Source organism: Phaethon aethereus (genome assembly GCF_964289735.1).
Source record: "Phaethon aethereus genome assembly, chromosome: 2".
NCBI lineage: Eukaryota > Metazoa > Chordata > Aves > Phaethontiformes > Phaethontidae > Phaethon > Phaethon aethereus.
This window is the reverse complement of record NC_138582.1, coordinates 91,945,497-91,968,564: the sequence shown is the minus strand read 5'-3', so window position 1 is coordinate 91,968,564 and position 23,068 is coordinate 91,945,497. Positions and strand designations below refer to the sequence as shown.

The 23,068-nt window shown below is 41.1% G+C and overlaps 1 protein-coding gene across 1 annotated transcript; it reads right to left on the bottom strand.

Moving 5' to 3' along the window:
• Window positions 1-5,227: 5,227 nt before the first annotated feature.
• Window positions 5,228-22,036, bottom strand: LOC309417214 (UPF0489 protein C5orf22 homolog; the record flags this gene model as incomplete). Its single annotated transcript, XM_082014674.1, has 9 exons — window positions 21,845-22,036; window positions 19,080-19,225; window positions 17,741-17,890; window positions 15,360-15,822; window positions 13,301-13,363; window positions 10,438-10,559; window positions 9,443-9,509; window positions 6,731-6,870; window positions 5,228-5,360 (listed from the first exon to the last, which is right to left on the bottom strand). The coding sequence occupies exons 1-9, from the start codon at window positions 22,031-22,033 to the stop codon at window positions 5,228-5,230; spliced, it is 1,473 nt and encodes a 490-aa protein (XP_081870800.1). The 5' UTR covers window positions 22,034-22,036.
• Between the last annotated feature and the right edge of the window lie 1,032 nt (window positions 22,037-23,068).

Here is a 23,068-nt window from a genome sequence, read left to right as displayed (position 1 = left end):
TGGGAAAGTAAAAAATGTATAAATATATACCATAATAAAATATATATTAAAAAATATATATTATATAATAATAATATATACCATTAAAAAAAGGTATGACCTTCTACAAGTAGCCAGTAAGTGAAAGCAAGATGAAAATGTTGTGTTGTGCCAGGCAAAGAAACCCACTGTAGATAGAGTTCCTGTTGTGTGACAGAATAAAGTTCGGATAGAAATGTTTTTTTAGTAAAAAACTTACTCTTGACAAGTAAATTATATGTTGTAAAACCCATTTGCTATGTAGTTGCCAGATATCTCATGACAAGCAAATTGAGGCAGGCTCAACAAAGGTTATTTAAAAGTCACCAACATAAGCTATAATAGAAGTTAAGCCCTGAGACTCAAATTCAGTTTTACCCACCCTAGTCTGAATCCAACAGGTGATGAATCAGGCAGTTTTTCATCAATGCTATGGACGGACAGGTTCTTGGGAAGGCCTTTGCTTTCCAGTCTTTCCTCTGAAGCCCTGCAAGCTGGCTATTGCATAATCATATAAGCAAAAAGCAACCTCAACCGAAGGTGGCTGGTTGCAGTCCACATAAAAGACAAACAGCCATAAAGGAAGTGAAGGAAACATTAAATTATATCATATTTGTGGGAAACTGTGGTATAAACAGACTAGGTGTAACCTGTTGGCACAAGGAACTATGAACGTGAACTGGAGCTTGAGCTAGCCTTTAATTTGGGATAGAGAACCTGCCAGAGGAGTTTATGCTGATTTATAAATTCATCCCTTTCCAAATGAATCACAGTAAGGCTTTTCAGCCACAAATACAGGCAGTAAGGTGCTCAGCAGCACCCACTTACCAGTTCTGTCCTCTTTCTGGATGATTGCCTTCCTGGATGCCTACTTCCAGACTGGATATGAGCTCTGAGTTTTCCTTGCCTCTGTCCTCTTTGGGAAAAAATGAAGAATTAATCCTTTCTCCCCACGTCAGCCGCCTGTCAATTAATTTATCACAGCATCTCCAAAATGAATTTGTTTGTCCACTATTTCCTAATAGGAATTTCAGGGTACTCAGAGACTTTGCACTCATATTTTATTAGAGAAGGGTAATTTCCATAAGTATAAGAATTATCTTGTCCTACTGACAGGTGCTTCTGAGAGTGGAAATTAGTGCAGCGCTGATTGCAGAAAGAAATGAATATACTCCATTACAGCAAGAAGCTGTTTCTGCAGCAAGGAAAATATCTGACCCCTGAAAAGGCCAGACTAGCTGCATATTTTTTTATAACATATCAGCAATGAACTTTCATCCTTCTAGTGGCTATGTAGGGGGAAGGACACAAATGGCAGAAATTTCAGGTAGAATTTTTTGGTACAGCCAAATTCACTTGAGCATCCAATCTCAGACAAGAATGTCATGTTGTAGAAACACTGTTGATTTTGCTTTGTTGGCCTTCCTTAACACTTCTGACCTGAAGACAGCAGAAGGGAGGGCTACAGACTGTGCAATATGCTTAGAAATGCCCCAGAAGTGTACTTTGCTGCTCTGTCTGGACTCTAAGGAGAGTGGGGAGCATCTCCATCACAAGGAGGTGCCAGCTGTTGCAGAACCCTTCTTGACCTGAGAGCAGATTCCTCCTGTCAGCTCTTCTGAGAAGGACCAGCCTGACCCAGTGCCCCTCAATAAGCAAGCTGTGAACTGAAGAGACGACATTACAATCTGTGATCCTGAAGTAAAACCAGACTAGCTGATGTTAGTGCGCAACACAACATAAGTTTCTAAGAGAAAACTGGTAACATTGGTGTAATCTTTTCCTTTATTTCCTAATATTGCATTTAAAACTAGCTTTTTACCTGTAAAGGTGCCATTGAGGAAGGTGATTTGTGAGAAAACGGTAAGTATGCTACTGGAAATAGGAGGCAGATCTGTGATTTTTGTTAGCCTTTCTGAACATTTATCATTGAATTTGGATCTCTAACGCTACTGCAAGGGCACTTTTCTCCCCCACTCCTTCCCATTGCACTGAACTGCCAGTGGTTGGTAAAAACTGCTCCAAAGAGGCAAACGTTCTTGCCACTCAACTTATTATTATGCAGTGATTTATTTCTGACTCCCAAATGGACTATCTTTCTATATAAAGAATAGGAACCCGCTTCAGAGACTAAATTCGTCCCTCTCTCTACCCTGTAGGTGAGGACACATCATGGGTAGATGGGTGCCACAGATACGCCACCCTGATCTTGCTACTTGTCCTGGGACAGGTTAGAAACTGAGGAAACATTTGGAAGGAAGGTTTTGCATACTTCACAGACACATAGAATCATAGAGTCACAGAATATCTCAAGTTGGAAGGGACCCATAAGGATCGTAAAGTCCAACTCCCTGCTCCTCACAGGACTACCTAAAACTAAACCATATGACTACAGAGCATCGTCCAGACGCTCCTTGAACACTGACAGGCTTGGTGCCACGACCACTTCCCTGTGAACCCTGTTCCAGTGACTGACCACCCTCTCAGTGAAGAATCTTCTCCTAATGTCCAATCTGAAGTTCCTCTGATGCAGCTTCATTCCATTTCAAGGGGTAATGATTTGAAAATAAGAGAGGGTAGACTCCTCATAAGTCTTGCCCTCAAGGCCTTTCACCATCTTGGTTGCCCTCCTCTGGACACACTCTAATAGTTTGATGTCCTTCTTACATTGAGGCACCCAAAACTGCACACAGCACTCAAGGTGGCGCCACACCAGCGCAGTGTAGAGTGGGACAATCACCTCCCTCGACCAGCTATCTGTGCTGTGCCTGATGCACCCCAAGACACAGTTTGGCTGCCAAGGCATGCTGTTGACTCGTATTCAGCTTGCCATCAACCCAAATTTCCAGCTCCCAGCGCTGCTCTCCAGCCTTCTGTCCCCCAATTTGTATGCATAACCAAGATTACCCCATCCCATGTGAAGCATCCTGCACTTGTTCCTCTTAGATTTCATATGGTTGGTGATTGCCCAGCTCTCTAGTCTATCCAAATCGCTCTGTAAGGCCTCTCTACCTTCGAGGGAATCCACAGCTCTTCCTAGTTTAGGACTGACAGCAAACTTACATTTGATTCCTACATCCAGATCATTTATAAACATGTTAAAGAGCACTGGCCCTAAAATTGAGCCCTGAGGAACCCCAGCAGTGACTGGCCACCAGCCCGATGTAACTCCATTTACTATAACTCTTTGAGACTGACCCATTAGTCAACTGCTCACCCATATTATACGAGTCCATATTATGGACTTGTCTTGTTGTATGCTGGACATTTTGTCCAGAAGGATACTGTGAGAGACAGTATCAAAAGCTTTGATCAAAAGCTCAAATCCAAAAAAACCCCCACATCTACTGGCTTCCCTTTGTCAGCTAGATGTGTGACCTTGTCATAAAAGTAAATTTAGTTGATTAAGCAGAACTCTCCCCTCATGAACCCATGCTGGCTATGACCAGTGACTGCATTGTCTCTCAAGTGTTTTTCAGTAAGTCCCAGAATAACCTTCTCCATAATTTTGCCAGGCGCTGAAGTGAGACTGACAGGCCTTTAATTGCCAGGGTCTTCCTTCTTTCTCTTCTTGAACACTGGGACAACATTTGCCAGCTTCCAGTTGACTGGGACTTCTCCAGATTCCCAAGACCACTGAAAAATAGTGGAGAGAGGTCCTGTGATAACATCGACCAGCTCTTTCAGTACCCTGGGATAAATCCCATCAGGCCCCATAGACTAATGTGCATGCAGCTGGAGCAGCAAGTCTTGTGTAAATTCAGAGTAAGCTGGGAGTTCATCATCCCCTCAGTCATGGTCTTCCAACACAGGCCTCTGGAGGTCCCAGGGTGCATCAAAGCCCAGCGAAGACCTTCTCTTATGTTAAAAAAAACCAAAAAACTTCACACAAGCAGTACGTGACCAGAGTCCACTTAGTTTCTGTACACAATGCGTGGCTGTTTATAATATATGAAGTATAAAGGATCTTGGATCCAAGGCTAGCCACGTCTTTGTGACAGAATGCATAAGCACGAAGAAAATGGGTCCATGGCCATGGAATTTATACTACTGGAAGAAATATTTTAAAATAATTACATATTTATCACCTATAATATAGTAATTTATATCAACAGCAGTAGTAGTAAAAAACTGTAAAAATGCACAAAGTCTCTGTAGAGCAAATACTAATGCTAACAAATGAACTTAACTATTTCAGAAGAAATTACAAGCAAAATTTATTCATAATAAGAAACAATATTCCTGGTGGTATTTTCTCTTTCCCATTTCAGTTTCATTCTCAAATAAATCCTCTGTTGTTTTTTTTTCCTCTGGAAGTGGCATTTTTCTCTAGAAACAGATTGCGCTCTAATTAAATGGTTCTAAAACAGTTATTTTCCAAATAGCAATACTGAAATGAGTAAAAACCTGGTACAGAAGGTTTTGCTGATGACTTCAATGAAGTTAAATCTTTGTTTCTGGAGAAAACATCAATTCAATGCCTTACAGGATTCAACAGATAAAAGCATGCACATGCACACATACTTTTTATCCTTAAAAATATGTAAAAATGAAAACACCAAGCTAACGTCTGTACATTAGGGATATTATCTGAGTCACCAATGAAATACTTGAAGGCAAAATCAGACACTGTTAATGCAACGGAGTATAAATATATTCCGTGGATGGGGCAGAAGCCATAAGCTGCCCTAGAGAAATGACAGGGGGATGGCTGGTCACCTCAAGCATAGCAGTTAAGAAAGACCACTATGTAAACCTAATGTCTTAATGGCATTATTGAGATAATTTTTTTAAAGGTACAGTGCAACTGAGGAACATGTTTGTTACTCACCAAACTCCATCAAAAAAAGTTTAATTACATAAAAGAAATAAATTTATTTTAAGAAGTTATATATATATTTTTTTTTTTACAAACACTTAAATCAGGTGAAAAAATACATTTTATGAACAAAAAATAGTTTCTCTTGCACCAATTTTAAGAAGCAAGACAGTAAAAGTAATAATCGCAAAACTAATCTGAATGAAGCCAAAAGAAGTTACAGTTCAGATGCAGCTGACTTGGAGAAAGCAATGCAACTCAAAATTAGCTCTTGGTCAGCTTGGGTTCTAGTGCCACCTGCTGAAATAACAGTATTTTCCCCCTTGCAACCATAGCTAATATGCAATTTAAATTAATGCACTGCATTAAAGGGCAATACATGAAGAAAGGTCACAAAGAAGATGAGGTGCTTGAGTAATCTAAGTGCACATCCAGAGTGCCATACACTGAACCTAGTAAATTAAGAACCTTCTCTTGAATGATGTCAACCTGTTCTGAAGGGCAATAGTCATCCAAGCTTGATCTGTAATAAGGAATTGAAAAAAGCATGAGAGAGTACAAGTATCACCACCATCACCATTTTGTATTCTTGTAATGCTCTGTGTCTAGGCTGAAGCTGCTTTCAAACTGTGGTGAGTTCTGCTTCCCAGTATCCCTTCAAAGTGTAGTGCTGTGCTTCTCCTCACTCCTTTCAATGGTCACAGTTTGCCTGAAGTTGAATAGAAAGTCTGGAGCAGATTAGGAATGTGACCTATTCATCCTTCCAATTCTGCTCTCTTCCTGACTCTGACACAGAACATGTTGGCAAAGTTCAAGCAATGACCTAATTAAAGGACTGGTGGAAAGTTAAGATTGAAAAATTTAAATGCTACTAGTAAAATAGGCAGGAAAACTTGACACTGGGATATAACATTATTTACAGTATCTATCAATGAACTGCAAACAGACCCTAGTAAAAAGCAGAGCTGACACTTCTTGGATTTTATATCTGTCAAGACCTACATAAATTACTCTGTATTTTCTCTGCAACAGTGGATCATAACCTTGCAGCTGGCACAGAAAACACAGCCTTCTTTTACGGTATTAGACATAGTACTTCTTGTTGACAAAATTTCATGTCAACTTCTGCTATTGTTGCCTTTAAGGGCACAGTTAGTATTTTTTAAGTGATTAAATTACAACAATTTGCCAACAGATACACTGTGGTCTTCAAATTCAGTTTTCCCAGGACAGATCCTTGGTTCTCCCGGGTCCCTGGCCTCAAACTCCATCCTGTTCTCCCAAATAATACCCTTAAGAGTCCTGGAAGCATAACTTTTACCCCATACAAAACCTCACCAGTGCTCTCTAGAATGTAAATCCCTTTCAGCCTATTATATGAAAACCACTTCCATCAGAATTTTCACTGAAAACAGAAATCCTATCTGTAGAACAATAAACTCTAGAGCAAGAGAGTAAGGAAGGTGTGATTTCAGTGCATGCAGGGTTGTCCAAGCTAGCTTTGCTCTAACTAGTGCAAGTAATAAAAATAGTGGAGATGTGCGAACCCCAGTGACAGCTATCAATCTCAACACATACAAGGCTTCATCAAAGGCTTTATATAGCTGTGCTGAAGCTCACTAAGTCGTCATATTTTCACTGCTTTTGAAATCTGTGCTAGCTACTCTGAAGCTCAGTAAAAATGGCCATCAGCACAGCACCTTCCCTTAGGTGTGTAGATATTGTCACTGCCTTATTGATCAACATTTTCTAATGTCCATTTTCACTACACTGTGAGGCTTCCACTTTAAGACAGAATTTAAGATGTGCCAACCAGTGCTCTATTGACAGGATTATTTAGCTGCATAAGCATAGTCTGAGCATTTTAAAGCAAAAGTATCCACATAGCCTTACCGAGCTACTGTCACAAGTGTGGGCTTAGGCATATCTTTTAGTAGAACTTTAATGGATCGTATGAGGCCTTCAATCTCCTCTTCAGTGCTAACATGGTGAGGAAGCTCCATATAATCACAGGTCAGACCAGCCTGATGGACCTACATGTAAATTAAACAGAGATTTAATTCCTGTTGATGAATTATTGATATAGCTTATCTCTGTAAAAAGTCTCTAAGATACCCTTCCTAGCCCACTAGGTAACATACACCTCTTCAGGCAGTAATTTTTTTTTCCCAAAAACTTGTTCTTTAAACAAAAAGAATAAAACTATGGAGGTTGTATGGATTTTCATTGTTTTCAGGGAAAAGAGGTGAGTTTATCACCTTTGGAAGAAGGGGAAAGCAACTCAAAAAGAGTACAAGGATCTTGTTAGGTCAAGTAGAGACAGAATTAGAAAGGCAAAAGCCCAGCTAGAGCTCAGTCTGGCCACAGTTGTAAAAGATAACAAAAAATGTTTTTACAAATATATTAACAAGAAAAAAAAAGCCAAGGAGAATCTCCATCCCTTACTGGATGTGGGGGGGAACATTTGTCACCAAGGATGAGGACAAGGCTGAGGTACTTAATGCCACCTTTGCCTCAGTCTTCAATAGCCAGACCAGGTATCCCCAGGGCATTCAGCTCCCTGAGCTGGAAGACAGGGATGAAGAGCAGAAGAAACCCCCCATAATCCAGAAGGAAGCAGTTAAGGACCTGCTATGGCACCTGGACACCCACAAGTCTATGGGGCCTGATGGGATCCACCCAAGAGCACTGAGGGAGCTGGCGGAGGGGCTTGCCAAGCCACTCTCCATCATTGATCAGCAGTCCTGGTTAACAGGGGAGGTCCCAGACGACTGGAGGCTTGCCAAAGTGACGCCCATCTACAAGAAGGGCTGTAAGAAGGATCCCAGGAACTACAGGTCTGACCTTGGTACCAGGGAAGATTATGGAGAGGTTCATCTTAAATGGCGCTCACAGGGCATGTGCAGGACAACCAGGGGATCAGGCCCAGCCAGCATGGGTTCATGAAAGGCAGGTCCTGCTTGACCAACCTGATCTCCTTCTATGACCAGGTGACCTGCCTAGTGGATGAGGGAAAGGCTGTGGATATTGTCTACCCAGACTTTAGTAAAGCCTTTGACAGTGTTTCCCACAGCATTCTCCTGGAGAAACTGGCGGCTTGTGGCTTAGACAGGTGCAGTCTTCGTTGGGTAAAGAACTGTCTGGACAGCTGAGCTCAGAGAGTCGTGGTGAACAGACTTAAATCCAGCTGGTGGCCGGTCACAAGTGGTGTTTCCCAGGGCTTGGTTCCGGGGCCAGTCTTGTTCAATATCTTTCTTGATGATCTGAATGAGGGGGCCGAGGGCTCCCTCAGTAAGTTTGCAGATGACACCAAGCTGGGTGGGAGTGTTGATCTCCTGGAGGGCAGGAAGGGTCTGCAGAGGGATCTGGACAGGCTGGATCGATAGGCTGAGATCAACCGTATGAGGTTTAAGAAGGCCATCTGCCAGGTCCTGCACTTGGGTCACAACAACCCCATGCAATGCTACAGAGGCTTGGGGAGGAGTGGCTGGAGAGCTGCCTGGCGGAAAAGGACCTGGCGGTGCTGGTTGACAGCTGGCTGAACATGAGCCAGCAGTGTGCCCAGGTGGCCAAGGCGGCCAACGGCATCCTGGCCTGTATCAGAAATGGTGTGGCCAGCAGGACCAGGGAAGTGATTGTACCCCTGTACTTGGCACTGGTGAGGCCGCACCTTGAATCCTGTGTTCAGTTTTGGGCCCCTCACTACAAGAAGGACGTTGAGGTGCTGGAGCATGTCCAGAGAAGGGCAACGAAGCTGGTGAGGGGTCTGGAGAAAAAGTCTTATGAGGAGCGGCTGAGGGAACTGGGGTCGTTTAGTCTGGAGAAGAGGAGGCTGAAGGGAGAACTTATTGCTCTCTACAACTACCTGAAAGGGGGTTGTGGCGACAAGGGCGCTGGTCTCTTCTCCCAAGTAACTAGTGATAGGACGAGAGGAAATGGCCTCAAGTTGCGCCAGGGGAGGTTTAGACTGGATACTAGTAAAAATGTCTTTACTGAGAGAGTGGTCAAGCATTGGAACAGGCTGCCCAGGGAAGTGGTGGAGTGACCATCACTGGAAGTGTTCAAAAAACGTGTAGACGTAGCATTTCAGGATATGGTTTAGTGGCCTTGGTGGTGTTGGGTCTTGATGAAGTTGGACTTGATGATCTTAAAGGTCTTTTCCAACCTTAATGATTCTGTGATTCTGTGTGATTATCTCCAGTACACTGTAACTCTCCTATGAACTCAGAGTATGCTGCAGCCCTTGAAGATGATATGTCTGATCTTTTACAAATAGGTACCTTAAGTTAAGTTCTATAAAGTTCACCAACAGACCCTGCTGAAATTAAACCTTCTTTCAGAGGAAGCAGCCTGAGACGTCACAGTACTGAAAGATCACATTAATGTTGCCTCAATATAGACAAGCAGAGTAGAATTTCAGAATCTTTAAAAATAAAAGCTAGCCTAAGCAAGAAGTCATTCAAAAAAAAAAAAGAGAAACTACCAAAATGTCACAAAGTCCTGAATCAAGAAGCAAGCCTAAAATGAAGCATGACTTTTTCCCTCCCTGTTGAAGCTATGCTTTTGAAATCTGTCTACTTTCTGCAGTTTTACCTAGTCACCTACCATTTCGTAGTCTGGGTTTTCCATCCTGGTTTTCAAGCTGTGAACTAGTTGAACAAGTGGCTTCATTCTGGAGTTAAAACAAAACCAAAAGTTGTTACATAAATAGTTGAAATCACATATGTTTACCTTAAGCGGTTAGAGGAGGAACAAAAAAAAAGAGAGGAGGGGTGGGAAAGAAGTAAGTAGACATTATCATGGCCTAGGATTTGAAAATGAAATTTGCCCCTCTGCGTAATCTTGCACTTGAGAAAAATGGCAATTATCAGTACTATAGTACTGTTTCATCAAGTCTTTCTTAGAAAGCCCCTATACTCATACCTGCCTCTGGCAAAACCTCTTTGCACTTCTTTTAGGGCAGACCTGGAGAGAAGCTGTTGTAGCTCAAAGTTGTGTGAAATTTATAGGAAATGCCTACGGTCACTGTTACAGAGGTCTGGCAGTAACTGCTGCATTTGATGGGGAAAATGAGTAACTTTCCTATCCAGGCAAGGCTCTGACTTTTGCTCTTTCTTTTCAGCTGAAAATATTTAGTTTAAAAGTATGGCAGATGCTGCTTAGATATTTTGTGGACACTTGCTCAGGTACAGCCTTTCATTCACATCCATTTTTCCACACAAAGCAGAACCTTCGGGAGCACCAGAGAACTCCTCCTCCACATCTTCTATAGTTTGTTGCTTTTTTGAGAGCTCTGCTTCACACAGATCACTAAATTTTTAGTCATCAAATCTGCCTCCCTCCATAAGCAACAGCATTTATGTGAAGCTGTACAAGGCTGATCTTGGAAGGCTTACCATGGCACTGAAGACAGCAGACTGCCTTTTCTTTTGTTTTGTCTGACTCTTTCTCCTCTAGAACTAAAGGAAAAATGGTAGCCTTGCATAGGTCCTACCCAGCTTCTCTCCTTTTCTGCTTCTTTGCTTTTCTGTGAGCAAAGTGCTGGGCTAATCAATCCCCAAACTACTGTTTGCATTTTAAGCCATTTAGAAATCTCCTACCCAGGATATAAAGCCCACTTCTGTAGGGTCTCTTCATCATCATTGTCACACAAATCTGCAAATGCTGCTTCCAGATCTTCTAGCTGATGAACACGATTTTCAACACAATCCAGCAAGCCCTCCTTTAAATAAGCATATATAAATGTATATTAGGAAAAAAAGAGGTAAGGATGTCATAGCTTACCCTATGATTTAAATCCTGAAATGACTGATTTACTGGAAGTGGGGAACCAGAAACAACTGATTCGTTACTACAGAACTTCTTTTCAAGGGTATCAGAATGAATGCCTGCAGAAGCTGTTATACCTTCAAAATAAATCACCTCTCTCTGCTCTATCTTTCCCACCACAAATAAAAAAAGCCACATCTATGTGCTGGTAGAATACACTGGGAAGACCTAAGAAACTGTATATGACTAATTGGTGGATTTGTTTCTATAGCACTGAAATGTTCAGAATAGTACAAGCTTTACATTTTTATACTGAAAAGAGAATTTGATTTTATAAGTTTAAAAAAATATTATTAAATCAAATAAATTTTCAGAAAAACAAAACAAAATGGGCTATTTGATGCTTTGAGGTTGTTTCAACTCTGCATGCCTGAAAAAACATGGAATTGATTTAAAATACCAGTTATTGCTCTGGTTCTGCAAAAGTTTACGCCCTTTCTTAAAAAGTTCAGAACACATAAAGAGACAATCTTCTTGGAGTGACACTATATTCATAACCACAATTGTGCATGCAAACATTTGCAGAAAGAGATCCTATATAACATATAAAATCAAAAGCAATGCTCGGCATATTTGGTATTAAAATGCTCAGTGCAGTGATGTGTGAAGGAAAATTACTAAAAAGCACATTGGAATAGATGGGTAACAATTAAGAACACAACAATTCCCTCTTAGAATTCTGCTGGCTGTGTAATATAACGGATGCTGCTGCTTTTGGCCAGTGATGTGAACTTTGGGCTAATTTTTAAGAGGACCTGAGGGTATCAACCATGTATGAACTACAGCTTATGAGCCTGTCCTGGAGTATGAATAAGATACTTTTCCAAGCAGCACCAGTAATTAACCTTAAACACAAATCCAATCCTCCTCTATACTACTTAAGAACCAAACAAAAAAAAAACCCCTAACAACATGCTATCATCTTGTAGTGTGATAGAAATGTATATCTACCCATACTCTGGAACTACAAAATCAGATTTTAAGAGACTAGACATCTAGGATATTTCCTGAAACTTTGAAAAACACAAGGTTCATTATTTTTCTACCTTAAAACCCTTTAAGTTGACTGTCTCACTATAAAACCATCCATGAATCTGGTCTTGCCTTGTTCAGTTCTATACCTATCCATTACTCACTGTCTGCTAACCATTTCAGTTGCCTCCTATAAACTTGCTGGCTTCTGTAAATAACTTATGCCCTCAAATCATATTGGGAACTTAAATCACAAGCATTTTCCGCTTTTACTACCTTTAAAATAGATAACCGTTTTTATTGCCGATTGACGAAGTGTTGTGGTTTAACCCCAGCCAGAAACTAAGCACCACACAGTCGCTCACTCACTCCCACCCCTGGTGGGATGGGGGAAAGAATAGGAAGAGTAAAAGTAAGAAAACTTATGGCGTGAAATAAAGACAGTTTAATAAGGAAAGCTAAAGCTGCGCACGCAAGCAGAGCAAAATAAGGAATCCATTCTCCACTCCCCACGGGCAGGCAGGTGTTCAGCCATCTCCAGGGAAGCAGGGCTCCAGCACGCGTAATGGTTACTTGGGAAGACAAACACCATCACTGCAACCGTCCCCCCCTTCTCTCTTCTTCCCCCAGCTCTATATGCTGAGCATGATGCCATATGGTAGGGAATATCCCTCTGGCCAGCCTGGGTCAGCTGTCCCAGCTGTGTCCCCTCCCAGCTCCCTGTGCACCCCCAGCCTGCTCGCTGGCAGGCCAGCACGAGAAGCTGGACTGTCCTTGACTGCTTAGCAACAACTCAAAACATCAGCATTCATCAGTGTTATCAACATTATTTTCATCCCAAATCCAAAACACAGCCTCACACTAGCTTCTATGATGAAAATTAACCCTGTCCCAGCCAAAACCAGCACACTAAGAAACATGAAAATCAATCTGACAATCTTCTACATATCTCCATTTCTTTATATACACATATTAATTAGGTTTCATTAATAGGTGATAATTTTATGTGTCGAATCTCTCTGTAATAGTGTTCAGATGAGATTCCAAAAGCAGACAAGATCTTGTTTAGAAATTAGTTGGTGTGATGACCATTAACATGGCTGTCTCCATGGTTTGGGCTTAGGGATGAATGATTATTTTGGCAGCTACAGCATGCTTACATTTCCATAATTCAGAAGCACACAATGCATACAATGAAAAGTACATTACAGTGGTTTAATATTGGAATTTCCACTTCTAAATAGGTAAAATACCAGTTAGGCATTGAGCACAGGTCTGATTATCACGGAAGAGCAACTGTGGCAAAAAACAAAACAAACAACAAAAAAAAACCCAACCCCAAACCAAAGGCCTGTTGAGCCATAAAAAGAACAAGATTGCAGATGATTATGTTTTAATTTCTTCCTTGTCAATTACCACTTGTTTACAGAAATTAATTTTCACACTCATGCTAAATATTTATACAGTTCACATGTTTAAACAAAATGTTTAATAGGAAAGAACTCCTAAGATGCAGCTGATTAGCATTCAGCATGCTGCATAGCTTAATTGGAGACCACTTCATTAAGCGCCTTTCATAGGTTCCTTCCTTGTTGTAACTAATTTTTATTGAGTAAATAAAAAGAATCATTCCCTCATACACTCTCCAAGGAAATAACATACCTCTGTTGCATTTCTATGAGGCTTCTTGAAATTGTACAGCTCTTGCAAAAGCTCATATTCTGTCTTTGAAAAAGAAAAAAGAGGCAAAAAATTAGGTTCTTCAAATGAGAAACAAAATCCTCAAAGCCCTCCTTCTTTAAAAAAGAGAATTTGATCACTCAGATCATTCCTCTACTCTAGTACTGCAGATACTACTCTCTAATTGCAGATGAGGAAGAGGCTGTGAGGCTTGAGAAAGCAATACTTCATGGCCTCAGCCAAAAATTTTGCAATTGCTTAACTTTAAACCTGACTCCAAGAACACAGCTTTAAAAGCTAAGTATTTACAGTCTGTTAGTTAAAAACTCCCTGAAATGAAACAGGCATTTTGCTGAGCTATGGTCCCAATAAGATGCTGAGTAAAACTGAGATAGATTTAGGCAGACAAAACCAGCAGGGGAGCATGACTGTAACTGAAAACCAGACAGGTAAAGGCTTCAGGCTGGTTAACCAAGTAAACTATTAGAGGGGCTTGTCAGCCCTACTCCTTGATAATATTCAAGTTTAATTGCTTAAGAATAAACAGATCTCATTATTTATTTAACAGCGCTCAAAAGGTGAACACTCACAAATTTTTCAGAAGGGAGAAAGAAAAAGTAGACTAGTCAATTTCTACACAAAGCATCTTTAGGGCAATGTTTTGGATTTTAGACTTTTTTGATGGGAACACAATAGTCTTCTGCATTGGTGAACCATATTTGCTTTTTAGCTTTTCCTTGTATTCTTACATTTCAAGTATTAACTTGTGACAACATTTTGGATGTAATTATCATAATTTACAAAAGAGGGAACCTAGTTAAGAAATATTAACTGCAGATGAAATTGTTATGTCAAAAAAAGGTACACTGGGTGCTCTGCACAAGCCCACTTCCAAAAATTGTTCCTAGAACTGAGAACCTATCATAGCACAAAACCCAAAAAAAGGCACAAGAAACAAAAAAAACCACACCACCAAGCCCCCCCTAAACAAAACAAAACAAAACAAATGCCAAAACTCCTCCCTTATTTTACTCAGAATGTATTTTACCCAAGAGAAGTACTGAATTTTATTCTTATATGGCAAGGCCCCCACAGTGCTTTCCCTTTGCTGTATGCTACTCTCTGTGATTCAGAACAACTGGCACTGCACATTGTCTGAAGATACTGTGATCATAAATAGTGAATGTCAGAAGCTAACAGAGGTCAGGGACACTATATTCACTTCTTTACGGTGAACAAGGATGCACTAGTCTAGCTCAAACTTTGAGATGTCAGATGTTCTCCAGCACATGCTGAAGTTAAAACGCTGTTAAAGAGATTTAAATGCTAAAAACACTCAGGATATGGCAGAAGAATTTGTAAACCTAAATGCCACACCCAATCAGGGAAGATTAGTTAGTTCCTAAAAATCCTGTTCATGTCAAGACAAGCCTCTAACTGCTTTGCGCTTTTGTGAATATACATATTTATGACTATAGTGGTAAGCTACCTTTGCTGTACAGGCAAGTTCTAAATGGAGCATGAGGCAGAGTCTTAAGCTCAGAGACATGGCACCAGAGACAACAGCTTCTTGCTCACCCTTATATGCAGCGCTCCAGACAAAAGCAAACGAGAGTAAAAGCCTCTCATCAGGACAAATTACCACTCTTTGAAGGTATAAAATGATACAATCTGTCATTCCTCCCTGATGAATCTTGCTGTGGGTATTTGGAATATTACCTTTGGAAACCTAATCATAGCTTTTATGTCCCAAGCAACATGCAGAAGTGAGCCATACACCTTTGAGCTTGAGTGTGCACTCAATATCTCTCTCAAATATAAGGAGCTACCCCTATTAGGTTGTTGTACTTCTTTGGAGCATACACTCCATTACAATGTCTCTCCTTCAAATATTACCATGATTCATGAATCATGATCAGCTGATAGGCTAATTTAGCTAAGATGAAAGTTTCTCCATAGATAAATGGAGAAACTAGTATCAAGAGTACCAAACTGGTACTCTTTTGTGAATGGTAGGAGGCCTCTCCATTGTCATGCTTACCTGTGTGTACATTTCTTTGAACGGATTTTTCACTGAAAAAAAATCTAAGTCAATGTCTAAAACATACGCATCCCCTTTCTGCAGTACTTGGCAGATATCTTTGACAACTTCTGGTTTTGGGCATTCACTGTTTCTGAGAGAGCTTGAAGCTGAGAACTCTGACAGTGCTTCTGCCTTGTTCGAGGCACTTGCATGTTGTACTTCCTTTTTCTTCAGACTTGGGGTGCTGTGATCAAGGTCACCAGGAACCACTGATGAAAAGGCAGAAGCAGTGCTTGCTGTGTCATCTGTATTTAGCTTCAGTCTCTTAGCAGATGCTACCTTGCCATTTTCTTCCTGGCTGTTTGATGCTTCAGTAGGGTTGATGAGAATGACGTGTAAATTTAAAGGCTTCTGGTTTTCTAGCTGATCAGCAGGGACATAAAGACCATCACTTAAAAAGTAATGATCAGTGCCTGTAACCCTACAATTGACAATAACTCACAGTTAATATATATCTTTGCAAAGAGCTTAGGAAAAAGCACTTAAGGGATTCTGAGAAGAATGAATAGATCATTGATGGGTAACAAAAGCAATAAAACTGTGTACACAAAATTACTTATTTTAATCTGCAAGATCAATAGAATCCACTTAATTAAAAGCAAACAAACAAAAACCAACACTAAAAACTCCACTTACAGTGAAAATTTAAAGAATATTATTTTCAAGCCATATTTCAGTACATTAAACCTTAAGCATCATAAATTCAGATTAAAAAACAAGCTTAAGAAGAAGCATGAACCTCTGCTCACTTGTGTTATTTAATTACAGGGCCTTATTTAATTACAGAGTATCATCATCAATCTACCACAAAGACAAGTAATTTCATAAGCAACAGAAATTTGAAGCCTAGTTCCCCGTGTCTTGTGGCTGGATTATCCTAAGCACGCCAAGGTGAGAGCCTGGATCACAACTTCATCTTGCTGATGGGGCATTCACAAGGCCTCTTCTCTGAAATTCTCCAAGGTTCAACACGAGCTCAGGCTACAGCCCGTCCCTTAGTGGGCCACTAACTAAGGTATCTATTGCCTATCCAATCACCTGTTGTCAACAAAACTTTTAGGAAATTCCTATTTCTGAGCACTCTTTCCCTTTCTTCCTTCATGATTTTTGTAAGTCTAGAACCTGAAGAAAAGATACCTGACCATCTTCAAAAGGCAGCTTGAAACGTTGTTTTCAAGATTGCTAAGGCAACCAGAGGATCTGTGGGAGAGCTATTCAGCCATCATGAAGTATTTCCCTATGTGTGCTAGTTCTCATGGTTAAATGTAACTGAAAGCATTAGCTTTCGTCTTATTATTTTCATTTACCTTGGGTCTCAGATTCAGAATTTTAGAGCTTCTGTGTTTTTACGTGGTAAAACAAAGCATTTCTCAGCTGTCTTCTGTTAAACTTCCTTCAAAAAATTTATTCTGATATGCTGGCAAGAGTCGTGATTTGTAAACATCTATTAAAGCTGTATAAAAATCACAATGCAGTGAATATGGTGAATGTGAAATTGTCACTGACTGCATCCTGCAGAATTACACGGAGCTGTCACCAGAAATCGAATCACAGAATGATTAAGACTGCAAGGAACATCTGGAAGTCTCTTATCAATCATCTGATGGAAGCAGAACTAATTTCAAAGTTAGATGAGGCTGTCCAGGGCCTTGTCCAGTTGAGTTTTGACTTTATCAAAGAATGGAGAATTCTCTTCCTGCCTGTGTAACTGCTTCAGAGCTTAACTAGTAGATTAACTTGAAAAAAAAAAAAATTAACACAAACCTAAACAAACAAAAAACAGCAAAAAACACACAAGAGAAAAACAGAATCATCAAGGGAAGTGAAGAGACTTCTCCTCTTATTCAGCACCAGTGAGGTCACATTTGACATACTCTGCCCAGGTTTGGGCCTCCAGGACAAGAGAGATGACAACAAACTGAAGAAGGGCTGCTAAGCTGATCAGAGGGCTGGAGCACATGACAGGGAAGCTGAGGGAACTGCGTTTATTTTGTCCTGATAACGGAGGACTGAGAAGGATTTAATTGCTGCCCTCTGGTACCCAAATCCTCTGTTAAAAATTACTGCTTTCTGAGATTTTTACTATAACGTACATAAGTAATTTAAAACTTGGGTAGCTGAAATGAAATGCAAATAGCTAGAATTACCTATTAAAAGAAGAATTTAAGGCACAATTTCAACTGTACCCACTCACACAAATAGTCAGTCACATTAGGCCCTAAGGAACTCACAAATACAAATTAAACTTTCATGCTTATCCAAGAATACAAAAAACCCCACCCATGAAAAGCTACAGAGATAGCATTTATATTATTAGCATATGGCAGCAGACAATTTACCTGATTGTAGTTGTTGATATGTCTTTCCCAATTAAAAAATGGTGTTTTCCTTCTGAGATCTGCTGAGCCCAGGGTGGGTGAAGCCATACTACTTGAGAAATATGGCCAGCATAAACAGCAGGCATAATCCAGTTCTCAATACTTAATTCACTGCAATAAATGGAGAAAGACTGGAGATAATACTGTTACTTTCCCTGTAAGTAAAACATAGTTGGTCAAGAACACAACAAACATCTTCCACATCTTGCAAATCATCTGAAATTAGTACTCTCTGTAAGGCTCACATCACCAAAGAAAAAGAAGAGGGAAATCTTTATTCATAAGACAGACCAAGAATGTCTACAGTAGAATTTAAAAAGTTAGGATTATGGAGTGCAATCAGCTTCACTCTTTATATTTGCTTATAGTTGATTATAAACTACATGGATTTGTTGTCCTTTTTGTCTTGATACATCACAGAGAGGAAAGTACAAGGAGCATCAACAACACTGTTCTAAATAACTTCAAACCAACCTCAAGGGAGTATTTTACTGTAAATTGCTCTAAGTACATTTTAAATATAATCTCAGTAATTAAAGTGAGTCAATTAGCACCTACAGAACAGCAACTTTCCTAATTATCAACACCCTTTTTTTTTGGTGTGTGATATAGCCCACAAAACTTCTTATTCATCCAACAAAGAAAACAAAATATTGACTATGGGTAGCATGATACAATTACTTACATACCAATGACATCATCTTGTCATTGCTGTAAATCACTATAACACTGAAGAAATCAATACTTACTTTAAAACAGGAAAAGAAAGACAATAGCAAAGATCACTCTATGGCTTGTTACCTACCTAAGAAGTTGGGGGAAAATATTGGTCTTAATGATCTTAATAGGAAAATCTTGTTCAGCTTCACATATTCACCATGTCAACATAGGAGATATTATTTCAATATCAAAGTTAATTTTTCAGTGTGAAGAGACAAAGGCTGCTTTGAAACCACAGCTCTTCAGACACAGAGCATCCGCTCAGGGTGCTGTCCTGTTACTCAGAGGAACTACTAATTGGCCTAATAACATGATATACTACTGAACAACTTAAAAAGTAAATTTCTAAGTCTCAAATGGCTTGATATGCGACTTAAATATTTGACCACATTCAGAAACCACAAACCTTTTCTCATCCAAAACAATAAAGTTTTCATCAAAAGTTAAGACATAAGATAGAACTTGAGGCTGACTTACACCTCTTTTTTTCATATGTCCTATGCAGTCATACCAATGTTCACTGTAAATCAAAGGTAGCAGGAAACAGAACAGGTGTTCTGATGCAGTACCCAGGACTTACCTAAAAAGAGCTTCTTTGTCAAATACAGTATCTGCAGGCATATTCACAGGAATAAGAAGGTCTGGGTGGGAATCAAGATGAACAAAGCTGATGTTACTGACAGGAAGATGCTTTGAACCAATGGCACGATAGATGAAAGGCAGCACCTAAAACAACACGAATAAAAGTATTTCCATTGGAACCAGTGAGCTGAAAAATGCAATAACTTCAACAGCAAAAACACTAGTCCCACTCTCATTCCTTTAGAATTCAGGTTAGAGGGAGGAGGAAATGGAAAACTATACAAAGGAGAAACAACTCCAGTAGCAAGACAGCTCATGACTTGGAATCATTATGAGCCCAAGAATTTCACACATGAGAAGCTGCTGAAGAATCACAGCTCTACTCCCTCTTTCCTTCTTTATAGGAAGTCTTGTTTGCAGAAGCTTTTCTCACTAATTATTCAACTCAATTCCTAGTTTTTTTCATTTATAACTGAACCCCAGGAACGCCTTTCCTCATCTGCAGAACATTGCCCCTGCATTGCCTTCTCCATGCTATACAGCTTCCTCACCACTGCATCAGTGCTGTGGAGATAAAAACATCTCATTACTTGTGTTTTGTAAGTCGACTGATAGAGAGTGAAAACTGACCCAAACATCATTTAAACTGTAGCCAATCTTTTAACCTATCCCCCTTGAAGAAAGGGTTTAATTCCTAATCCCTACATGATTTACTGGCTGCAATAAAGAGACTACCTTTCTCAACTGCCCAATCTTATCCCTGCTGAAGGTCTTCACTCAAAAGTGGGAAAAACAGGAGTTGAGGCAACACATCCATTTATAGCATAACAAACCACTGAAGTGCAATAATGTAGGGTGGTACAATGAGAAAACTGATGGCTGATTCATGATACCTCTTATACCGAACTGCAGTACACAGAGTCCCTCCTACAGTAACGGGACAGTAACTGCCTTAGCTGCCAGAACAAATCCAGCAAGGACTGTGAAACATAGCCCTTTTACACAGGGAATGTGAAGTCTGTAAAAGGACTGAGCAACAAAAATTACACATGATCTCTACATTACAACAGAAATTGAGTAATTTTTTGGTATAAAAGTGATTAAGATGACAAATCCCGTGTACTGCATGGGCATAACCATAAAACATGATTGAAATTTGGACAGCTGTATTCCATCTGTCTAGTAATAAATTCCTCAGTTTACCCATTACATATGCAGTTATATGTATAATGCTATAATAGTAGATAAAACAAGGTTAAAAATAACAAGTGTTCCCTGATCCATGACTTTTACTTCTTTGGAAAAAAGGAAGCAATCTGGCCTACCTAAAAACCTACAATCTTTGCAATTAAAGTTAACGATTCATCTCAGGTGTTACTACAAGTCATGAGAATAGGAGAGGATGGAGGAAGACACAAGCAACCAGGATCTCTAACTTTGCAAGTTCACCTGCTTTGGATTAAGAACAAAATTTCCTTTACACCAGTTGTTATTATGAATCAAAGTATGATGCACCTAGTGACACCTTGCTCTAGAGGAACATCAGTGTCAGCAAAGGACCGTATAAAGTTTCTGTGAAGTTCTTGCATGTTGGGATGAAAGTCCATATATGCTTTATGCAACATAGACCAATGCATATACACACATATACTGAAAACACAGCTTATATATATTTAGTATGAATAGGCTTTTTTAAGTTAATTGAAAACAGAAGTATAGAGAGTAACATTAATAGTCATTATTGCAGTGCTCCTATCACAGTGACACTCTTAGCCCTTGGTTACCACAGAAAACCAGCTATCACAGCATCATATAATTCAGTGAGTCTTAGCAAAAATGACCTGTGTTAAACTATTTACTTACAAGTTCAGAACATTATTTTCTTTAATAAACTTGATTACACTAAAAATCTTCTGTTTACAAGACACTGATAGTGCTAATATTTTTCACTTTTATCACCATAAGGTCTTCATGCCCCCAGCAATCCTTACTGAAATCAGTGGGCTCCTACACCACTGGGTGAAGAACCTGCTTTCGTAGGACTAAGGCCTCAGCTTCCACTACTATAGACAAACCATATGGGAAACCAGAAAAAACAGTTCAAAAGCAACTCCTTCTTCACCCCCTTGTTTTAATACTTGACTAAAAAAAGAAATTTCCAAATGTAACATTTCTCATCAAGTGGCAGAATGTAATGTGATTATATTTACCAAATTGCTGTTGACATGTCAGACACTGTGTAGGGCTGAGTTTCCAAGTACTGCACCGACACCTAGCTAATTTTAAGAGCAGTGTAATGTAGGTATTATTTCCTTTTAACTATAGCACCGATGACCCAAAAAAGGAAAAAAAAAAGTCAGCAATAATTGGTTAAAAAGATGCCAAAATCCAACATTAATTAACTTGAATCACTGAATCAGGACGGACATTCAGGTCACCTGAGCACTGAACTTCATTTACGTTTAATTACTGAAGAAGAAGGCAGGTTTAAGGTCTGCGCGTGGCTGGGGAGGCGAGGCCCGTTCCCAAGGAAGCGCCGGAGCGGGCAGGCCCCGGTTACAGGGCGGAAAGGTGCATCCTCCCGGGCGGCGGTCGGCGACTGCACGGGGGATCCACCGGGCACCTCCTTTCGCTTCTGCCTATCAGACTGAAGCCGCCCCACCGCGGAGAAAGAAATAAAGGAAGCTACTCCCCATACACTACCCGAGGGACTCCCCATTCCACTGCCCGGCCCGGCCCCGCCGCCCAGTGCCGGCCACTCACGTCCTGGTGGTCCTCCACCACCCACACCGGCAGCGCCGGGTAGGCCCGCAGGCAGCCCCCGCGGGACCGGTCCCCGCTACCGATCGCCGGGCCGTTCATGCCGCGACGGCCCCCGGCAGGACAAGGCGAAGCGCAGCCCACCCTTCTCCCGGCGGGCGGGCGGTGCTTCCGCCCGCAGCGCCCTCCCATCACTTTCCTCTTCCGGAGCCGGCGCGCTGCGGGCCGGGCTGGCCTCGGCGGCGGTGTGGCAGGTGGGCTTGTCGGGCCCAGTGGGGGCTTCCCTGGGGCCGCTCCGCTCTGGTCGCGGTGCCGCAGTTCCAGAGGCCCGGGCGGGCGGCGGGGACGAGCCCGCTGGGGCGGGGAGGGGCGCGGCGGCGCCAGTGCTGGCGGCCTCCTTGGTGCTGGGTGGGGGTCGGGGTGGCGGGGCCCAGGCGGTCCCTGCCGGCAGCGCCTCCCGCGGCCCCGGCTGGCCGACCGGCCTGCGGCCAGGCAGGCCTCTCCGTGTGGCGAGCGGGACCGTGCGGTGGGAAGGTAGCGCGGCAGGGTCTGCCCGACCGGATGTCGGTCTCGTCGCAGGGTTTGTCTCCGTTCCATTTTCTGCCGACCCTTCGGTGGCCGTTGGAGGCTGTTAACAGACTGTTGGGAGGCGGCGGTTGGATGAGGCCGGGTCTCAGCGTTCTGTGGGTCTCCGCTGTGTATCTGGAGGGAGGGAGGTGTTCTTAATGTGTTTTTTAAGGAGCGCGTGTTACTTTTGTGTGTGACGGCTTCTACCAGCACAATAAATTTCCTCTTCTAGGTGACAGGAGAAGGAGAGTTTGTCCTTCACGGTGTTTTTGAACTTACTTAAATTTAAACGAAAACTGAATGTGACTAAAGTTTGCAGCAGAGGGAGCTTTAAAATAATTTTTGCGTTTAAAATCCTTTAATATATCTTTATTTTTGTATTTTTTTGCAGCTGTGATTCTTTGCATTCTGAACCAGTGACATTAAGGTGGTGGAACCAGAGTGGTTCTCTGATGTTGGGGAAGTCTTAGAACTCTATTTAAGAGAGAGCTGATAAACAAGACCTTCAGTTTGAATACTATGACATGTTAAAAAGAAATATGTGCTAAGGCAAGGCACCATGGTACAGTGGCCTTTGCTTTAATTTGTTTAAAGTAGTAAGAATTTAGCTCAGCCTGTTTAAATAAAATGTGTAAATGTCATCAAAGTATAAAAAAGTTT